The sequence below is a fragment of the Magnusiomyces paraingens genome, assembly GCF_902498895.1.
Source record: "Magnusiomyces paraingens strain CBS 517.90 genome assembly, contig: contig1, whole genome shotgun sequence".
Taxonomy (NCBI): Eukaryota; Fungi; Ascomycota; class Dipodascomycetes; order Dipodascales; family Dipodascaceae; genus Magnusiomyces; species Magnusiomyces paraingens.
The window spans coordinates 199,050-219,165 of record NW_022474067.1 but is presented as its reverse complement, the minus strand read 5'-3'; the positions used below and the strand labels follow the sequence as shown (position 1 = coordinate 219,165).

Sequence of the window (20,116 nt, the reverse complement as noted above, 5' to 3'; positions counted from 1 at the left end):
TTATCACAAGAGAAAGAAGAAGAAGAAGATGATGATGATGATGATGATGATGATGATGATGATGATGATGATGATGATGATGATGATGATGATGAAGTAGAAGCTTAAGAAGAAGAAGAAGAGAAGAAAAGAGAAAAGAAAAGAAGAACACAACCTTTTATTTCTGATTATTCATTTCATTTAGTTTTATTCAATTAATTCATTTAATTCAGTTTTATTCAATTCACTTAATTCACTTAATTCACTTAATTCACTTAATTCACTTAATTCACTTAATTCACTTAATTCACTTAATTCATTAAAGATCTCTCTCCATCTCCTAATCAACTCTTCTTCCCACGACGTTTACGCTTCTGCGGATCCTCTCCACCAACATGTTCCACACTGCGAATATGATCATACCAATAAGATGGAATCCGTGTTGTAAATGAACAATATGCACTTGGACAATCAAAAAACCCACGCGCATTGCGTACCCCATGTACTCGAGACCCCTCTGGGAACTCTTCAAAATGTGTTTGTTTAACCACCGTCTCAATGCTGGGGAAATGTTTATTGTTTTTATGTGTTTGTCGATCTGCAATTGAAGAAAATAACTCCCCGCATTTCCGGCACTTGTACTTTTGCTTCTGGTGGCTCACCTTTTGATGTTTCCGTAATTCCCCACCATTCCTAAATGTTTCCCCACACTCCTCACATGTCGTCGTTATTGTCCTTGATGTCGTTGTTGTTGTTGTTTTTGTCGATGTCAAAGAACTGTTGTTGTTGGTATTCCCATCACCTGAACAAGTCTGGGTATTGGGATTTGTACCCGGAACGGGTATCATTGTGGTCTGAGCTGGTTGCTGTAGTGCTGGTAATGGTAACGGTACCGCTGTTGATGATAAAATCTCACCACCACCACCACCACCATTATTGTTATTATTATTATTATTATTATTATTTTCAACATCCCCCTCACCATTATTTTCCCCATCTGTTCCTCCATACCCTCCACCACTGGACCCCATAACAACTGTCCCACTACCACCGCCATTCACATACCCTGTCGACGATGAAGATGACAATGCTGCAACTGCTGCTGCCGCTGCTATAGCTGCTGCCGTTGTTGGCACTGCTGTTCCTGATCCTACTGTCCCACCACTCCCATCTCCACCAGACCCTTGATTGACAGATGAAGAAGAAGACCCTCCATACATTCCTAAATTAAACCCTCCATTGCCCTGTGGAACCAACGCCGGCGTGGCTTCCACATAATGTCCATATGTGTTGTTATCTCCCAAACCTGAGCCATAGTATCCCTCTGAAGACTGCTGCTGTTGTCGCTGTTGTTGTTGCTGCTGCTGCTGTTGTTGTTGTTGTTGTCGTTGTTGCTGTTGATGTGATGGCTGGTTACGATACCCATAAGGTGCATAGCCTGCCATTTCCCCGCCTCGCCTCAGCTCCCGAAACATTGTGCTGGTCCCGCCAGCGCTCTTCCCTGCGTCCGGAGAGCCGATTGGCGGTAACACTGGAGACCCAGATGATTGCATTCCCGAGTGACCCCCATTCATCCCATTCCCACCAACACCTCCATACAGGTATGGTCCATTCCCTGTGGCCAGTGATTGAGGCCCGTTATTATTATTATTATTATTATTATTATTGTTGTTGTTGTTGTTGTTGTTGTTATTATTAGTAGTAGTATTAGTAGTAGTAGAAGAGGTCGTTTGCCCAGAAAACCCAACGCGACTGCCATATGACTGATCGATAGCACTGGGCAACAACTGACGCGGGTTAATCAACGTAGGATGATGGTCCCCAAATGGTGATACTTCACGCACACTCTGGGAAGTTTCTTCTAAAACTGGGGCTTGTAATAAGTTTTGACTTATACTGTTATTGCCACTGTTGCCACTGTTGTTGTTATTGCTGCTGCTGCTTCCACGCGACGAATTAAGAATTGATTCTAAAGTCCGTGCAGCAACCATGGTAGTTGCAGACACACTACGAGCCACCTTTTTGACGGGCGCAATGAGTGGGCGAGTTTGCATGGAGCCTCCTGTCACGTCGTCGACGACTGCCGACGCGCCTTGTCCGGTCTGCATGGCTTCTATTTGTAGCAACCCGCTCGGGTCGAGCGAAGAATATGGTCGGTTAATTTTTAAAATGAAAGAGGAAAAAAATTTAAAAAAAAAAAAAAAAAAAAAAAGAGAGATAGACAATAAAAAAAAAAAACCTTTTAATTTCTATTGCTATTAAAAAAAATATATATAAATAATAAGATAATAAAAAATGGGAAAAATAAAATAAAATAAAATTCAAGTGTTGAAGCTGATTATTGAAAATGATATTATTATTATTTTTTTTAAAAAAAAAAAAAAAAAAAAAATTTTAAAAAAAGGGCGCAAAAAGATAAAAAAAAAAAAAATTTTTTTTTTTTTTTTGATTAAGAGATGAGAAAAAAAAAAAAAAAAAAAAAAAAAAAAAAAAAAAAAAAAAAAAGGGAAAATTTTTTTTAAATATTTTGTTTATATTTTAAATATTCCCTTTGATGATGACTTTGTTTTTTTTTTTGTATTTTTTGTATTTTTCAATTTTATAGTTAAAAATAAGAACTTCTTCAGATCAAAATTTGAAAGGTTGTTTATTGTTTTCAATGGGTCTTATCGTCGTCACTTTCATAAAAAAAAATAAATAAATAAAAAAAATAAAATAAAATAAAATAAAAAAAATAAAAAAAATAAAAAAAAAAAAAAAAAAAAAACGAAAAAACGAAAAACGAAAAAAAACGAAAAACGAAAAAAAAAAAAAAAAAATAAAAAAAAAAGAAAAAAAGAAAAAAAGAAAAAAAAATTTTAATTACAAATTTTGTTACAATTACATTTTATTATTTTATTTTTATTTTTATTTATTTTTATTTATTTTTTTATTTTGTTACAATCCATTGTTACACCCTGTATTACACTTTAATTACACAAACTTATTATCTCTTTTTTTTAAAAAAAAAAAAAAAAAAAAAAAAAAGAAAGAAAGAAAGAAAGACCTCCTCCCTGTACTTTACAAACTCAAAGATCAAGGATCAGAAAGATTCGACAAAAGCTGTCCAAGACACCGCTTGGTAGCACTATCATCTTTCAACGTATTGCTAAAAGTTGCATCACGGAATGGCTCAGGAAGCACAGTCTTGAGCTGGTTGCGCGCCTGTACATTGTCACTCAGACGTAGGTAGCACCGCACCACATGCTTGAGCAGCCGCGTGGTGGGCGACTCCACCAACTGTTTAACCATATCCGCAAGTACATTTGACACAGCAGAGAACCGCTCAAATGTCTGGCAAATGTGTTCGAGACCAGCATCATCCATTAGAATTTTTTGTAAAATGAAAATCGCAACCGTCTTGCTCAAGTCTGTTCCAGAATCCATAATACGTAAACACAATGGGATAATCTCTGTGGTTAGCAAAAACTGAATCACTTCAGGTGAATCATTCTTAACAAGTGCACCAATGACTCCCAAAGAGGTCAATCTCAAATACTCAAAGGACCGCGACTTAGGGGTAGTGCTCAAAAACGGATAAAGGAAAAGAGGAATGTGGGCATCAAGAAAGGGTTTACGAGTGGCGTCATGGGATGCAATGCACTGGAGCAATGCTAGGGCATTGCACACGCGGTTAGAGGCGTTAGATGTGAGCTGTGGTGGTGACAGCAAGGGGTATACATAAATGATTTCCTGGAGTAGACATGTCATGACGCCAAACGAGTGCCATAGAATGAGTGCCAGGTCATCATATTGCTCTCGCTTTTTGCCGAGCTCAAAAAGGGCTTGTTCTGAGTTGGGACCATGCATAAGTTCCAGAATCCAGGTAAAAACCTTGTCATCGTCTGTTTGTGGAGTAGGAGTTGACATGTTGGATTGAGAAATGACTGCGGTGGTATTGTTGGTGTTAGTGCTGGTGTTGGTGTTGGTGGTAGTGGTGGTGGTGGAGACATTAGAGCCCGTAGTGAGCGTTGATGTTGAGGCCGATGGTGTGGCTATAGATTGAGCGCCAGAAGCTTCATCTTTGTTTGTAGATTGATTTTGTTGATTCTGCTGTTCCGTATTGTTAATGTTATTATTGTTGTATACAGAAGCTCCACCAGGGTTGATTAGTTGGCGAAGGGCATTAGCCGATGCAGAGCCAGAGCTCGGTTTATTGTTGATATTATTAATATTATTGATATTATTGATATTATTGATATTATTGATATTATTGATATTGTTAATATTGTTTGAATTGGAAAGTAAAGCTTGCTTGTATGACATTAGTCCATCTTGAGAAACTTGTTGCTGTTGTTGCTGTTGTTGTTGTTGTTGTTGTTGTTGTTGTTGTTGTTGTTGAGGGATAGGTCCGTTTCCCATGGTCATCTGAGGAGGGTATTGAGGGTACTGAGATCGCATAGCATTGTAATTTGCAGATGATTGAGATGACTGCTGCAGCTGCTGTTGTTGTTGCTGTTGCTGTTGCTGCTGCTGCTGCTGCTGCTGCTGTTGTGGAGATAGAAGCTGCGGTGGAGGTTGTTGTTGTTGTTGCTGTTGTTGCTGGCGAGTCAGTCCATAGATCTGGGACTGCTGGCCATTAAACATTGCGAGATGGTTTTTTTTTCTTTTTTTTTTTAGATTTGAGTCAAAAAGATGTAATTTTTGAAAGAACTTGGGTTTTGTTTATTTATAAGATTGAAAGGGATAAGAGGGGAAAAGTAAGAAGAAAATGAAAATGAGTAAAATATATATATGTATATGGATACAAAGGAGGTTTAAATGATGATTTGGTGGTGGTGTTGGTGGTGGTGATACTGATGGGGGAGGAGGAGGGGAAAGGTGGAATTTACGTTTTTGTTTTTTTTTTTTACATGTAAAAAATTAAAATAAAAATTAAAAAGTTAAAAAAAAAAAAAAAAAAAAAAAAAAAAAAAAAAAGAGAGAGAGACTTGTTACAACTATACATGACTCATCAATTACTAATCTTTATATAACTACCCGGTTTCCATTAGTCAAACGACGGCGCCAGAGCCAAAATCGAAAAGGACGGGTCTTTTGTTTCTCTTTGCATAAATGATCGAACATGATCAAGAACTTTATCACTAAGCATATCTGAATTCTTATCCAATTCTCCCAAATCAATTGGTCCTGTACGGCGACCATCGAGTTCAACAAAATGGCCGGACCCTCTGGCTCGTGTAAAACATACAAAGTGTAAGTTAACTTCATCGGAAGCATCTGGGGCCTGTGTTGAACCCTTTGATGCGAGAGAGGCATATAATTTATCCAACTCTGTGTCATTTTCCAAGATATGAGTACGGTCGTCGACTGTAGCATGTTCAGTACGTTTGATTAGGGATTCAATATATGAGTCAGATTGAAGATCGTGGACACCATTGGCAAGAGCGTGGAGAATAGCGTAGAAGCCGCATGCGTTGCGGATAGTTTGACGGTACCAAAGAGAGTCTTGAGCTGGGGTTCCTGCAACGCTTGTATAGTAATCAGTTGGACGGGTTGCATCATCAGTTTTGCGATATTCTTCGTAGGTTTCTGAGACTGGGAAGACTAAGATGAGGGCAGATACTGGACGGGGGACAAAGGCAAGAAGATCAGGGTCATCAATGGAAAAGACATCATGGAAGGCAAGAGATTCCCCGAGACCAAGGCGGTGACTTAGAGAGGAGAAGATTTCAGGGTTTGATTCTAGGGGGACAAAAGATTTTGGCATAGTTTATGTATGTGTTGAATGTTGAATATTTAAAGGTGAAATATATATATATTAATAAGAATGTCAGATTGTAGAGAAAGAAAGAGGTAAAGTTGTTGAGAGTTTTACCTTAAAGGAATTTGAATTTGAATTTAAATTTTAATGTTTATTTTATGAGAGCTATTTAATTTAGACATGTAAAACTTTTTAAGCTTAAAAAATTAAAAAAATAAAAAAAAAAGGGCTCTTTGCTTATATAAAGAGTTTATCAGCCGTACGCACGTAAGTTTGACTGATTGATTGATTGACTGACTGACTGACTAAACCAACCAAAAAAAAAGGACCTCGGCAAGTCTAAACAATAGAAGCAGTAGCAACAGCAGCAGCAAAAGTAGCAACAGCAGTTGTACTTGTTTTCTGTTGGTAAATTTTAAACCAAAAAAAAAAAGAAAAATTTTATTTTTTTTTAATTTTTTTTATTTTTAATTTTTATTTTTAAGGGAGTCTCCAGAAAGTCCTAAATTGGAGAATTTTTTTTTTTTCTTTTTTTTTTTTTTTCAAAAGGGGTTTTTTCTTTTTCTTTCTTTTTCTTTTCCCATTATTATCAATTATCATTATCATCAATTATCATTATCATCAATTATCATTATCATCATCGTCATCTTTTTATTGTCAGATTTTTTTTTGACATGTATTTGGTCATTATATATAAATAATAAATAAATAATAATATAATAGTTTATTATTTATATTTATATTTATATTTATATTTATTGCCATTTTTTTTTTTTTTTTTTTTTAAAAAAAACCCCCTCCATATCTTTTCTATCTGCTCCTATTTAGGTCTACACACACATAAATACACTTTTTTTTTCCCCAGATTCCTATCACACACATAAAAAACTAACAAACACAATGGCCCAGCAGTTTGTGGAGGACATTTGAAATTCCTTTTCTTTCTTAAAAGATTTTATTTTATTTAATTTTTTTTTTTTTTTTCATCTTAAGTTTATTATTTGTTATTATTATAAAAACTTTTTTTTTTTCCCTGTGTCTTCTTTGTCTTTTAAAGACTCTTTTTCTTTCTCCTTAAAAAAAAAAAAAAAAGGGCCAAGACAAATTTCTTTGGTTTTTTATTTTTTATTTTTATTTCTCTCGGGTTTTATTATTAAAAAAATAAAAAAAAATAAAATAAAAAACCCTTTGAAGTTTTATATTCTCTATTTAAAAAAAAAAAAAAAAAAAATAGAAATCAATCATATAAAGAAATCTCCTACCAAATTATCATCTCTCTTAGACTATCAATCAATAATTATCAACTTCAAATCTTTATACCATCCCACATGACTCCCATGTCAAACCACCAGGCTTATGTCCAGCGTATCCTGGCCATAACGTCCTCGTGTCTCAGCATCACTTCCGGCATGCTGGTCCTGCTCTGGTGGTATGGCATCCCGATATACGACAACTGGAAAATCTCTAAACAACAGCAGCAACAACAACAACAACAACAACAACAACTTCAAAATCAAAATCGAAATCATCATCAATCTCGTCCATTAACAAAACGTCGAAGAGTCCATCAATTTAGACACGACCTTACTCTCGCTCTCATCATCATGGACCTCTTCAAAGCTATCATCCTAATCACATATCCTACTCGCTACCTTCACTCAGATATCTACTTACTCTCTCCTCATATCGCCTTTTGCGATGCTGTCGGTTTCCTCACCACTGCAATCATCCAAGCATCTGACTTTGCCATTCTAGCACTTGCAATCCATACTGCTCTTCTCATCTTTAAACCACACTTCAAAGGTGGTCTCTACCGTTACAGGTATACAATCTACTTACTCTTCTTCATCTTCATCCCTCTCTGCTTTGCTTCTGTAGGAATGGTTGGTCTTTCCGGTTATACTGCCTTCACCTCATGGTGCTATCTTGTTGTTAGACCCCTTTGGTATTCCCTCGTTCTCGCTTGGATCCCACGTTTAACCATTCTTCTTCTTATCGCCATCATCTATCTAGCAATCTTTGTCTACGTCAAAATCCACCTCTACAATGTCGCAAAGGCCATCCAAGATGCTTCAACATCAGACCAAAACCTTCAACAAACTGCCCTCTCTCCACCATTAAAACCTTTCTCACCTGTACGTGTCTACCTTAGACTCAAGTCATGGCTCTCATATATGCCTGGCCTGGGATTCTTAAACCCCTATATTGATCGAGCTGCAAACTCTTCATCCCAAGATTCTGAAAAAAACCGACCACCTTGGAATGAAAAACCTTCAACCCCTCGAAACTCCTTCTCTAGAAATAATGCAATCATCCCAGATTCGGCCGATATCACTCAAACAATCCAAGAACAACTCAACCGCGAACGCGTCGAAAGGTTCAGTAAACGTCGCTCCATCATTGAACGTCAACTTAACTCCATCTTCATTTACCCTCTAACATATGTTCTCCTCTACATCTTCCCCCTTATCCAACAGTTTGTATATTACCGCCACTTGAGCGAGGAATCCTCTGCTCCCAAATCTTCTTCCAATGAAAGCTCAAGAACATACAACCATGAACCCATCTACTGGCTGGCGCTGGTCGCTGCCTGGATGAAACCATTTAACTGCTTTATAGATTCCTTTGTCTTTGTTTTCCGTGAAGGCGTACTCCCTTGCTCCAGTCGTGCTCGTGAAGCTAAGCGCGAACGCAAGGCCCGAAACAAGTCCGTGACAGCTTCTACTCACGGACAAACAACGGGAATTTCATCTTCTACATACTCTCTCAACATCCCGGCCCAATATACAAATAATAATAATAATAATAATAATAATAATAATAATAATAATAATAACCGCCAATCCCAAGGCCACCTTGATGAGATTTCCAAAATCCCCAGTGTGCATACGGGCCGTGCGTACCCGGGAATTAGTGTGGATGAATCGTCCGATAGTGAACAGCAACATCAGCAGCAACGCCAAGCTCAGCTTTCAATCACTTCAACTCTGTTGACGCCACTTCCCGGACGGCCAACTCCGCACCCAAGTACCAATACTACTGGGTCCACTTTTGTGGAAGATGAATATTTAAAACAAGCACCCAAGCATGACCAAGAAGGAGAGGAGGAGGAAGAGGAAGAAGAAGAAGAAGAAGAGGAAGGAGATGAAGATTATGATGATGAAGATGACGATGATGAAGAAGAAGCTGCAGGGTACTACCCTGGTGGTGACTATGATATCGATTATATTGTATCTCATAACCATTCAACCCATACAGGCCATCATCACCATAATCACAATAATCAACAAGGACAAAACCTTCAAAACCAGCAGCAGCAGCAGCAGCAGCAGCAGGAACAACGTCAACAGCAACAACAGCAACAACAATTATCACAACATCAACAATTATCACAACAACAACAACAACAACAACAGACAAACCAACAGAATCCAAATCAAATTCATCGCAAAAGTTTCTTTTCCCGACTTTGGGGAGTTCTTAGACCCCTATGGGATGCCTCAGTCGGAAATCTCGAGGAACCAAAGGGACTTGACGATGGGCTTTCACGTACTCAAACACGACGCCAGCATCCACAACGTAAACAAAAACCCCTCACATCTATCCCACCAGAAGGATTCAAGCATTGGGACTCGTTCTCGTTCCAGGACTCGTCGTCGGCATCGGCAGCTGCAGCAGCCTTTGCAACTTCTACAGTAACAAGATCCATAGCACCATCAATGCTTGGACCTTCTACCGGTAACTCATCTATCAGATCCTCAGTAACAACTGCCCCATCAGGACTGCCAGGACCACCAGGCTTAGCAGCTCCACAAGGACGGCCTCAACGGCTATACCATCTCGACACAATCCATAGCGAAGACGCGGCACCGTCTTCTGGGTCTGCTCTTGAATCAAATCCAATGGCCCAAGACTCTAACCAACCCGTGTTTGCAGATAATGTCCAAGGCTTTTTCGGTAATACTAACTACGACCCAACAGTCATTGCAACTCCGGCTCGTCCATCGATCGCATCCTCTGCAATCTCACCACTTCGACGTAACACTTCTGTCTCTATTGCATCTTCCTCATCGCCATCTCTTGCGGGTCAATCCAAGCCCGCATCAAGTTTGGTAAGTTTTTTTTTTTTGTTTTTTTGTTTTTTTGTTTTTTTTGTTTTTTGTTTGTTTATTTATTTGTTTATCATGTCTCACTGTGTCTCAACTCTAACCATTTAATATAGAACTCTTCACTCTCGCTAGACGAAAAGTCTTACCCAATGGCCCGTTCTTCATCTCTCCGCGTCCCCTCGGGTCCTAGACCTTCAGTCTCCTCAGTCTCCACCGTCTCCGATATAGGCCCAACCCCAGGATCAAGTCCTACACATAGTAGAACCCCAAGCATTTCATCTGCAGCTGCCAAGGGTAAAGCTGTACAAGGTCCTCCTCTTTCTTCATCATCATCATCATCTATATTCCCTGCATCTGCCTTTTCTACAGCACCCCTCCCAGCACCGCTGCCACTTCCGCCGCCATCATCATCATCATTATCATTATCCTCATCTTCTCCACACCTTTTACCAGACCCAACTGCCCCACACACCCTCCTGACTGAATCCATTTTGGAGGACAGTGCGGAGGACGAGACCCGCCACCATCATCACCCTTCTTCCCATATTACATCTCACGGCCGTAAGTTTGGTCTGCCGAGAGCTTTCACAATGCCTGCATCCAGTACAGACTCTGAACTTTTCCGTTCACCTTCCGACGACACAGACGACCATTCACCAGCAGCAGCAGCAGCAGCAGCAACAACAACAACAACAGACTCTCCTGACTTTGAAAATATTTGGGAACATCAGGCTAGATCCCAAGCTCATCACCATCATATGCACCTGCCACACTTGTTTAAACATCACAAGACACGCGACCGCAGCCAGTCGCCAAGCACAGTAGGCCGCAGTCGTGGAAATACAATGGATTTGGGGCCCGGAGGCTCGGTGTCTCAGGAACCGTTCCGACGACTTGGCACTACACCTCATCATCACCAACACCAACACCAACACCAACACCAACACCAACACCACCATTCTGGTGGTGGAAATACGGTTAACACAGTAGCCTTACAAGGAACGCCAAACATTGAGTCTGCTACTAATAGTAATAATAACAATTATAATAGTAATACTACTGGTAGTAATAGTAATAGTAGCAGTGGTGGTACTAGAGCTCGTGCACGAAGTTTGCATAATGAAAGTGGTCCACCACACGTGTTTGTGGCCAGTGCTGCGGAAGCTGCTGAAGGTGTTGGTGGGAGTGGGTCGGATAACGAGTCGATGGATTTTATGGAGTTTTTACGCAACAATTAGAAACAAAAAGTTCAAAAAAAAAAAAAAAAAGTTGATTTTTTTTTATATTCGTTTTTCATTTTTTTTTTTTTTTTTTTTCCATATAGTCTTTTCATCTTTTGGTATAAACAAATGTATTTTATTCATATTTTATTATTTATATATACTTGAATTTTAGATTTGAGTGAGCAAGTGAGTTAAGTAGTAGTATTCATGGTTAAATTTAAGCATATTTTTCTGTCTTGCAAGAAAACTTAAAATAAAAGCTTAAAGTGCGCTGCTTATATATAAACAAATACAAACAAACAAACCAATTCATCTGTACTCAACTCTTCAATCTCCCCCCCACTTCTTCCTCCCCCAACACTATTAAAACGCATTGGAAGCTCGAAGAACCTCTACCAACCGTTTATATTCTCCATGCAACACCTCCACATCTTTCATCGTCAAACTCGTCCACTCTTTATTTAAAAGCTCTTCCACAGGTGGTGCCACTTTCCCAGGAACTGTCACCGTCACTGGCACCGTCACCGGCACTGGCACTGATACCGGAACTTGCTGCTGCTGCTGCTGCTGCTGCTGTTGTTGTTGCTCGTTCCCACTATTGTTTCGAAGAGTCCGTACAAGCCGGCCCAACAATGGCTCTGACCCGCTATGCGCACCAATCCCAATCCCAATCCCAGACCCAACACCAGAACCAGAACCAGAACCAGCACCTGTACTAGAATTGCTCCCAAACTCCGGTAGTGATGTCGTGCTTGACGCACCACTCCCAAGCCCTCCAGCCTTAATGCTAGACACAGACGCTTGCCGTGTAAGTCCTCGCCGCAGTGGCGGAGGTGGTGACGACGACAGCGTGTCTGCAGACACAACATTCGACAGACTCGAGTGCCGTGGTCGGCCTGTTTTCCTGGGCTCTGTGCCATCACTACCAATAGCCCCCATGGGTCCTCCTCCACCTTCATGCTGCAAATCTCCATCACGTGCATTGTTAATTTTGCTCATCAGAAACCGGTAGCTATTACCAAACGTCGTCCCCAGCGCTTTGATTGATTGATCTGCAGAATTCACAAGCTCAGTCGGATCTGGGGCAAGCGAAATCATAACTTGCGGTTGTGGATGAGGGTTTGAAGTTGATGCAGCCGCTGCAACTGCTGACGCAGCAGCAATTTCTGATGAAAACTGGGTGTTTCGATGGTGCCGCAGCCGCGACCGCACACTGCCCTGATATCCAGATGGAATCGACGACGGAGGGTCCGTGAAAACTGTAAAATCATTGGCATACGGCGACTCAGTCATAAGCACCTCTAAAGTATTGTCCTCACCACTACTACTCTCCTGGTCTTCAACACCCAAAGACCCCAACGTCGTCGCCTCAATGAACCCAACCACCGCCTGCAGGTTCGTCAGTGGGTACGCGTTTTCGCCCATGGACGTCACTGCCGAGCTTCGGTACCGCATAATGTATGCCAGCTGCAGCCAAATATCAGGAATGTCAAACTGCACAATGGTGTAGATGAGCAGCGGTAAAATCGAGTCGGCCGCAGCTGCGCTTGTCCGTACTCCCATCCCGAGATTCCCTGCTCCTGTACCACTACCACCACCACCACCTCCATGGCCACTTCCTGAGGTACTGCCACTCGAGTTGGGTGCATGGTTGGCCACCGCAGTGATGGCATCGGTGTTGCTACCTGTATTGTTATGGATCAATAGACTCGAAAGCGATATGCGGCGCTGCTGGTCTTGCTGTTGCTGGTACTGCTGCTGAGCGCTCAAAATGGATGACCGCCGCGGCGAGTTTGACGCATCCGTCGCAAGAGATGTGCGCCGGAGAAAGTTGGGCTTGAGACTCGTGTCTGGAAGCAGCGAGTGCAGCTTGGACGTGGTCTTTGATGGCGACGAATTAGATCCTGGGGCCTGGGGCTGCTGTAAAGGCTGCTCTGTAGGTGGGGGTAATTGCTGAGGTATGGGGGCAGGTTCTGGAGGAGGAATCTGTTTGCATGGATAAAGACTGGAAATCACATCTTCGACTAGAAGCCGGTGGCCTTGTAGAAAGGCAGAGAGCTTGCCTGCGGGCGTTTGCTCATCATCCATTTCCTTAAACTTTTCGGCAACTGGCTCCAGCAGTTGGTGTAGATGCTTCTGAGTGAGCTTGGGATGCTTTGTGCCCAAGCTCTCGTCATCTTCATTCTCCACAATCTCAAGGTCAAAGTCCAGCAACTTGGGTGTAAGAGGCAGTGCGCGAAGAGCCACAATGCGCTGCGTGATTTCCTGGTTGCGTTCAACGTCAGTACCAGCCACAGGCTTGAATAGCCGCTTATAAAGAAGTGATGTTGAGCGAGCCTCCGCTGTTTCATTGTACTCCTTCAAGCGGATCGGTCGCATGGCGCGTTCTCTTCTTTTTTCTGCAATCTCCTCGTATGTTTCCATTTTGATTTCGCGCTTTCTAAAATGCAAAGCGTTAAGCGAAATTTCCGGAGTCGTAAGTCCATTACTACTGAAGTTATTAGGGAAAGAATTTGATGCGTTGCTGGTTGGATTTGAAGAGCCATTGGCTTGCGAACTTCCGTTAGCTAATTCGCCATATGAAAGGGTACTTTGTGTGAGATACTCATCAGCCTTGACATTGAACTCTTCGTAAAAGGTCTGATAAAGTAGAGACACTGCAGAGGGCTGGAGAGGCGATTTGAAACGAGGGGCTTTAAGTCCGGCCACAAACTTTTCAATGGTATGGGAAAGAACTGCAGGAAGCTGAGATGCGGCCTTTTCGGCAGCCAAGCTGCTTTTGTTTTCGTTTCCATTTCCGTTTTCAACAGATGGTTTATTGGTATCGGTGGAAGAAGTGCTAGCAGCTGTTGTGGCAAATGGAATTGCTCCAGATGAAGAAGTGCTAGTTGTTGCGTCTGAGGTTTGGTTTGCTTGAGAAGAGACTGATGAAGCCGAGGATGCAATGCTGGATGTCTCATCGACTGGAGTAAGAGGAGGCTTAGACGATCCAAAGGCGTCTTCTTTATTGTCATTATACTCATCTTCAATAGGGTTTAGGGAAGCTTCAAGTAGACTATTGTCATCGGATACTGACGATGATGTTTTCCCATAAGACTCCTTTTCTGCATTTTCATCGAGCCACGTTTTGCGTGCTGGGTCTACTGGCGGAGGAGAATGGAACATGGAAGCTGAACTGGTGACTTTGCCTTCGTCTGGAGTTTCAAAGTCCGCGGTGCTGGCCGGCTCTTCTGAAGTTGGGTTCCGGGTGCCGGCTGCTATTGCTGTTGCTGCCTCTGCTTCACTTCGGGGGGATGGTGTTTGACCCAGAAGTGAGGAGATGTGAGAGTTGTTGAGCAGATGATCATCAGTGAGCGGGTCTTCCGGCGGTCCGCCTAGAGTCGTCTGGGCCTTTTGTCTGCTCCAGGACATTTTATTAATTGCTTATTTGCTTGCTTGTTGGGTTGGAAATGCGAATATCCAGGCAGGCTGATAAGTGGGAGATTTTTTTATTTTTTTATTTTTTTTTATTCATATAAAAAAGGGTGGTAGTGAGAAACCGGATGGACTGGACGAATTAATTAAGGAGGTAGGCAGGCAGGCAGGTAGGCAGGCAGGCAGGTAGGCAGGCAAGGGGCGGCTGTTTTTTTTTATGGGCTTGTCCATAATAGTATGGGAAATTTGCTTAAACGCAAGCCTTTCTAAGACTACCAAAAAAAGTAACACAAAATTGTAACAGCAGGAAAGACGAGCCAAATCGGGCCAATGCTGAGGTTTTGCTGAAGAAGCATAAAGATGCTGAAAAGATGAAAGTTGATCAGATTTCACAAGGTATTTATTTAAAAAAAAAAATAGAAGATCAAGATAAATGCTTGGGTGGGATTTTAAGTGGATATTTCAAAAAGGAATGGAGAGGTTTTTTTTTTTTTTTTTTTTTTTTTTTTTTTTTTTGGACGGGACTTTTAATGAAGAAAAAAATATTCAAATTGTGACTTTCCAAAAGTCCCAATTGAGTACCGGCGGGACTCGAGTACCGACATTTCAGAAAAAGAAACCAATTGAAACAACGTAGGACATAAGTCAATTAAAAGAATATGTAGTTGTAATTTTGGCTATTCAAAATACTTACCAACAAATATATATATATTCTCCCCCCTCAATTTGAGGAACAAATTATATCATCAATTAAACAGATTCAAAATGATTTAATTAACATTGAAAAAAAAAAAAAAAAAAAAAAAAAAACTCTAATATTTCATAAAAAATCCATCTTGTCATAGTCTAATCAATTGAAAATTAATGCTTTTTGCAAAGCGTTGCAAAGAACCTACTATCAAAGTCATTTGTGCGGCCAAACCTTCTAGAATAATCGTCCATTGTGAAATCACCAACATGGTCCTTCCAATTTAAATAGCCCACCAAGTACCATCGAGGCTTTTAATTATGACATTAATCCACATCACCAAAACACACATTTCTACTAAACACTACACAACACTACCATGGAACTTCAACAAACTCCTCCTCCTCCTTCGCAGCAATCAACTAGTCACAAGCGCAGACACAATAGTACTTCCGATGATGTTTCCACAGAGCGTGCAAAACGGCGGCTCATCTCCACCTTTGAACACCTCTCGCTAGGAAAAAACAACGCAAAGACTCCCGGAACTACTCACAACCCCTTTGGTCTCGCAAAAGTTATACCAAAACAATCAGATACATCCTCCAAACGTTTAGAACAACCACCTGTGACTCCGGCACAAACACCTCCAATTAAACAAGTCACTCAGCAACAGCAACAGCCACCGGCTCTGGCACAGACACATGCACCCGCACGCGCACAGACACAGGCACCCGCGCCAGAAACAGATTACATGGACACAAGCGGTCCCCACACCGTCTTTATTCCTTCAATCGATGACTTCCTGGCTGCTGAAGGCACTTCCTCAGACGAATTCCATTCAAGTGATGTAGACAACGAAGAGGATTCATATACTGAAGACGATAGCGAGCTTGAAAGTGAACCTGAAAGTGATGAAGAGGACCGCTTAAGCCACAACATTGAGCATAAGCGTAGACCTTACTCGCATTCATACACAGGCATAAACACCTCTCCAAACTCGCTTAACAATGAAATAGGAAAACAAAACGACGATGAAGATGCATACCTTGACAGCGACAGTGACGAAATGGATACAGACGACGAATTTGGGTCTTTGGGGTCACGCAAGCGTGGCCGTGGATCCAATGGTCGGGCAACCAAGAAACTGCGCTTAACCACCACGGATTCTGACGGTGGTATTTCGTCCGCCTCGGCCTCCGGCTCCGACACTGATGGGTCCCGCGAACGGCGGTTCCAGAAACGCCTCAAGCACCGCCAAAAGAAACAACAGCAGATGCAGATCCGCCTTGCTCGCAAGGGCCTCCTACGAGTGCCAGTATCTGTGCTTGGCCCTCGCGCACACTGGTACCAGAAACCATCGTTGGCTCTTATACCATATGTTCCTGCACAACAAGTTATCTGGGGACATCTTTTGCTTACCCTTCAACGAGAAGCCCAGGAAAAACAGGAATCTGCAAGACGAGCGGCGGCGGTGGCTGCAGCAGCAGCAGCAGGAAAGTCGTTGTCAGCAGCAATAGAGCCACAGACAAGCATTTCAGACGATGCAATGATTGATGATAACAACATGTATGCCTACGATTCACCTGAATACTTTTACTCAGACTCACCTCCACAGCGTCGCAGAGATACCCGAATGTCCATGTCGCTTTCATCGCCATCACCACCCATATCTTTCCCTCAAATGGACACCGCTAGAAGAGCTGCCGCTGGCAAGGGACTTTCATCACACGTCGCGTCCCAAGGTAACCGCGTTGTGACCATAACAGGTGACGGTTTGTACGACTATGACGATTACGGAGGCATTTCTGATGAAGCATCCATGGATTTAGATTAATTATAATGATTTTATGTACAAAAAAAAAAAAAGAGCAGGCTCTTAATGAATCAATTCACATTGATAGACAGTTTCATTGATAATTTAAAATAAATAAATAAATAAATAACTTATAAAAGTGTATAAAAGCACAGAAGAAAAAACTACTTTTGAACAAGAAAAAGAATAAGAATAAGAAAAAAGAAAAAAGCTATGTTAGTTTCCAAAATAAAAAAAAAATACAAATCACCTTGCACACAAAATCAATTTGACCTTATTTCCCAAGGCTAGTGCAAAATCTTCTGCGTTGCGAACCTCCATCATCTCGCCATCCTCTTGCTTATACAATAACACCATTTGATCCGCGTGCAGACCCAAACGCTCCGCAATCTTAGCTGATAACTGGTCAAACGAAATGGTCGCGGGTACACGAATCGCAATCAAATCATCCTCATGAAACACTTTGATTTTAATGTGACTCCCGTCTTGCACAGATGGCAGCGTCGATGTAGTCGAGGCAGTGGACGTCATCGGGGTGGCGAGCGTGGCCAGAGACGCAGGAGGAACCATCGTGGCACCGTCTCCTATCGGAGAATGCGATCTCGCAAACAAAGTCTCATCCATAGAGTTTATAGCATCATCTCCATCGTCATACGCTCCGGCACTGGCCAGGTTGTCACTTTCTCCATGATGCAGCTCGTTAAAATCTAATCTATTATTGCTGTTATTACTGCCACTCATAATAGTGTTAGGATTTTCCGCAACCTCCAAAGAACGATTGATATCTTCAGTCATAGACTCAGCATTACCGCCACTGATTGACCGCTCAACCATTTTTTCTTCACCCTGGGCATGCGTATCCTTTGTAGGTGATGGCTCCGCATATTTATCCTGATAGCCAGTAGCTTCAGGTGATCCAGCCTTTTGCTGAGGCGTTGGCGATGGTGAGGCTGTCGAGCGAGTTTGGGGCTGAGGCATCACCGGGGTCGAGCTAGTTGTTTCAATATCTACCGTGCGCACAGCAAAAAGCTGCTGCACAATTGGGCTCTGTGAAATGTATGCCGGCATATCAATCAGATTGCGCACATACTCGTCCAAGTTGGCGCGGCGCTGCGACGAAATGGAATCGTTGACGTAGGTCAACGGCCCGGGCATAAAGGGCAAAGTACGCATTTTCCCGGTGCGTCCAGCTTCAGCAGGAAACTCCTGAAGCAGAGCAACCTGGAAATCATAAAAATCCTGGTAGTATCGGCATAGGTACCGATAACGACCGTTGGAAAGCACAGCCACGACAAGGTACCAGTACCGGTCGTCGGCATAGGCAAATTTCTCAACAGACGCAGCTACAACCAGGGGATTCTGGTCATCATACTGAAGGCTCTGTGGAGATTGCTGTGTATAATACTGCTTTTGCTGATGTGTAAGATGTTGTTGTTGTTGTTGTTGTTGTTGTTGTTGTTGTTGTTGTTGTTGTTGTTGTTGTTGTTGTTGTTGCTGCTGCTGCTGTTGCTGTTGCTGTTGCTGTTGCTGTTGCTGTTGCTGTTGCTGTTGCTGTTGCTGTTGCTGTTGCTGTTGCTGCTGTTGTTGCTGCAGTGGCTGTTGTTGCAGTGGCTGTTGTTGTTGTTGATGGTTAAAATAGTCTGATTGATGTGGTTGAAACTGTTGCTGTGATTGAGACTGTTGTTGTTGTTGTTGCTGCTGCTGTTGCTGTTGCTGCTGCTGTTGCTGCTGATGATGGTAATGATCATACGCATTTGTGTGTTGACTTCCATTCGATAGATGAAGATTGCGAAGCTGTTGAATAACTGATGATGAGTTGTGCGAGTTATGAGATGGGTCCTCAGACTTTCCCAGAGGTATAGAACTGGCCTTGTATTTGGCAGCCATACGTTTCCATTCCTCAACTTTGGGAACATTTGCACGACGAATCGCCTCGTCAACATCATCAACTGGCTGGTTAGTGCCTACGTCACGTACCTCAATAAAGGAAATGGGAATGAGGCCGGGTCCTCCAAGACGACCAATAGGCTTTGCAACAAACCACTCGTCATTTGATCTCGCAATAATAATTATAGACTCTCCAGCACTTGCTTGAAGCTCATCTTCGCGCTCTGCCTTAAAATCGTAAAGTACAACTCCGTACAAAGAGTGCCCGGATTTCTGAGATGACCGAGCCGAGCTTTGTTGAGTTGTGGAAGCGGAACTATTTGTAGAGGTGGCGGCAGTTCCAGTCTTGCCTAGGGTACTAGTGGTGCTATTTGGGGTAGTGTTATGCATGTGGGATCCTGTCGCAGTCGATGCAGAGCTGTGACGTGGCGATGGGGGTATCAGAGATCCAACAGAGTCTCCTGTATTGCTTGTTTCTGATGTCTTATTACGAAGACCCAACGAGTTAGCCGATGAACGGTTGCTATTGGCGGTGTCGTAATCGTCTCGAACCGCGGCCGCACTAGAAGCAGCCGCTAGTGCCGCTGCTGCTGGAGAGTTCAGTGGGACTGTGGGAATGGTGTCTTTACGGGACACAACCTCGAAGTAAGAGACAGGTACCATGCCTCGTTTTTTAGCTGGAGGGTCTGACGCTTCATACCAGTCAGTGTTGTTTTCATTGCCTATAACGTAGAGAAAGTCGCCCTTTTGAAATCCAACTTCACCGGGGCCCTGGGCGCGGTAGTCATAAAGGGCTCGTATAATTTTCTTGGGAGGTTCTGTGGCAAAGAAATTTGCGTGAGAAGATGGTGATGATGCCGTGGATGATGAAGAGCCTGGGGAGCCACCACCTCCTATGACGGAAGAATGGGGGTGACTGGATGAAGTGCTACTAGCGGAGGTGCGCTTATTGCCCTTGAAGGACTGGCGGAAACCTTTAATCATTTGACACTCAAGATATCAAGTGAAGTGAACTTTGAGTTTTCTTTTCTTTTATATTAATTTCTAGGGTTGATTATCTCCTGGATGGATGAAAGATGACTGTTTTCTTATGAGTTTAAAACAGTTGTGTGGAGAAGAGAGATGGATTTAATCTGATTATGTGGCTGTTCTGATGCTTTTCACACAGAGGCCCCTTTTTTCTTTTTCTTTGGCCTTAACTTTATTAAAAAGTTATATTAAAATAATTATTTTAATTTGAACTAAATGTTTACTTACTTT

The 20,116-nt window shown here is 42.2% G+C and overlaps 7 protein-coding genes across 7 annotated transcripts; 2 read left to right on the top strand and 5 right to left on the bottom strand.

Annotated features, from left to right (window-relative positions):
• Nucleotides 1-323: 323 nt before the first annotated feature.
• Nucleotides 324-2,087, bottom strand: SAPINGB_P000081 (uncharacterized protein; the record flags this gene model as incomplete). The annotated part of the gene is made up of 1 exon (XM_031994806.1): nt 324-2,087. The coding sequence occupies one exon, from the start codon at nt 2,085-2,087 to the stop codon at nt 324-326; it is 1,764 nt and encodes a 587-aa protein (XP_031850697.1).
• A 967-nt stretch (nt 2,088-3,054) lies between these two features.
• On the bottom strand, nt 3,055-4,605 carry SAPINGB_P000080 (uncharacterized protein; the record flags this gene model as incomplete). Its single annotated transcript, XM_031994805.1, has 1 exon — nt 3,055-4,605. One exon carries the CDS (start codon nt 4,603-4,605, stop codon nt 3,055-3,057), a length of 1,551 nt encoding a protein of 516 aa, XP_031850696.1.
• Nucleotides 4,606-5,008: 403 nt separating this feature from the next.
• On the bottom strand, nt 5,009-5,728 carry SAPINGB_P000079 (uncharacterized protein; the record flags this gene model as incomplete). The annotated part of the gene is made up of 1 exon (XM_031994804.1): nt 5,009-5,728. One exon carries the CDS (start codon nt 5,726-5,728, stop codon nt 5,009-5,011), a length of 720 nt encoding a protein of 239 aa, XP_031850695.1.
• A 1,322-nt stretch (nt 5,729-7,050) lies between these two features.
• SAPINGB_P000078 (uncharacterized protein) lies at nt 7,051-11,069 on the top strand (the record flags this gene model as incomplete). Its single annotated transcript, XM_031994803.1, has 2 exons — nt 7,051-9,834; nt 9,945-11,069. The coding sequence occupies 2 exons, from the start codon at nt 7,051-7,053 to the stop codon at nt 11,067-11,069; spliced, it is 3,909 nt and encodes a 1,302-aa protein (XP_031850694.1).
• A 348-nt stretch (nt 11,070-11,417) lies between these two features.
• Nucleotides 11,418-14,465, bottom strand: SAPINGB_P000077 (uncharacterized protein; the record flags this gene model as incomplete). Its single annotated transcript, XM_031994802.1, has 1 exon — nt 11,418-14,465. One exon carries the CDS (start codon nt 14,463-14,465, stop codon nt 11,418-11,420), a length of 3,048 nt encoding a protein of 1,015 aa, XP_031850693.1.
• Nucleotides 14,466-15,535: 1,070 nt separating this feature from the next.
• Nucleotides 15,536-16,990, top strand: SAPINGB_P000076 (uncharacterized protein; the record flags this gene model as incomplete). Its single annotated transcript, XM_031994801.1, has 1 exon — nt 15,536-16,990. The coding sequence occupies one exon, from the start codon at nt 15,536-15,538 to the stop codon at nt 16,988-16,990; it is 1,455 nt and encodes a 484-aa protein (XP_031850692.1).
• Nucleotides 16,991-17,215: 225 nt separating this feature from the next.
• SAPINGB_P000075 (uncharacterized protein) lies at nt 17,216-19,840 on the bottom strand (the record flags this gene model as incomplete). The annotated part of the gene is made up of 1 exon (XM_031994800.1): nt 17,216-19,840. The coding sequence occupies one exon, from the start codon at nt 19,838-19,840 to the stop codon at nt 17,216-17,218; it is 2,625 nt and encodes an 874-aa protein (XP_031850691.1).
• Between the last annotated feature and the right edge of the window lie 276 nt (nt 19,841-20,116).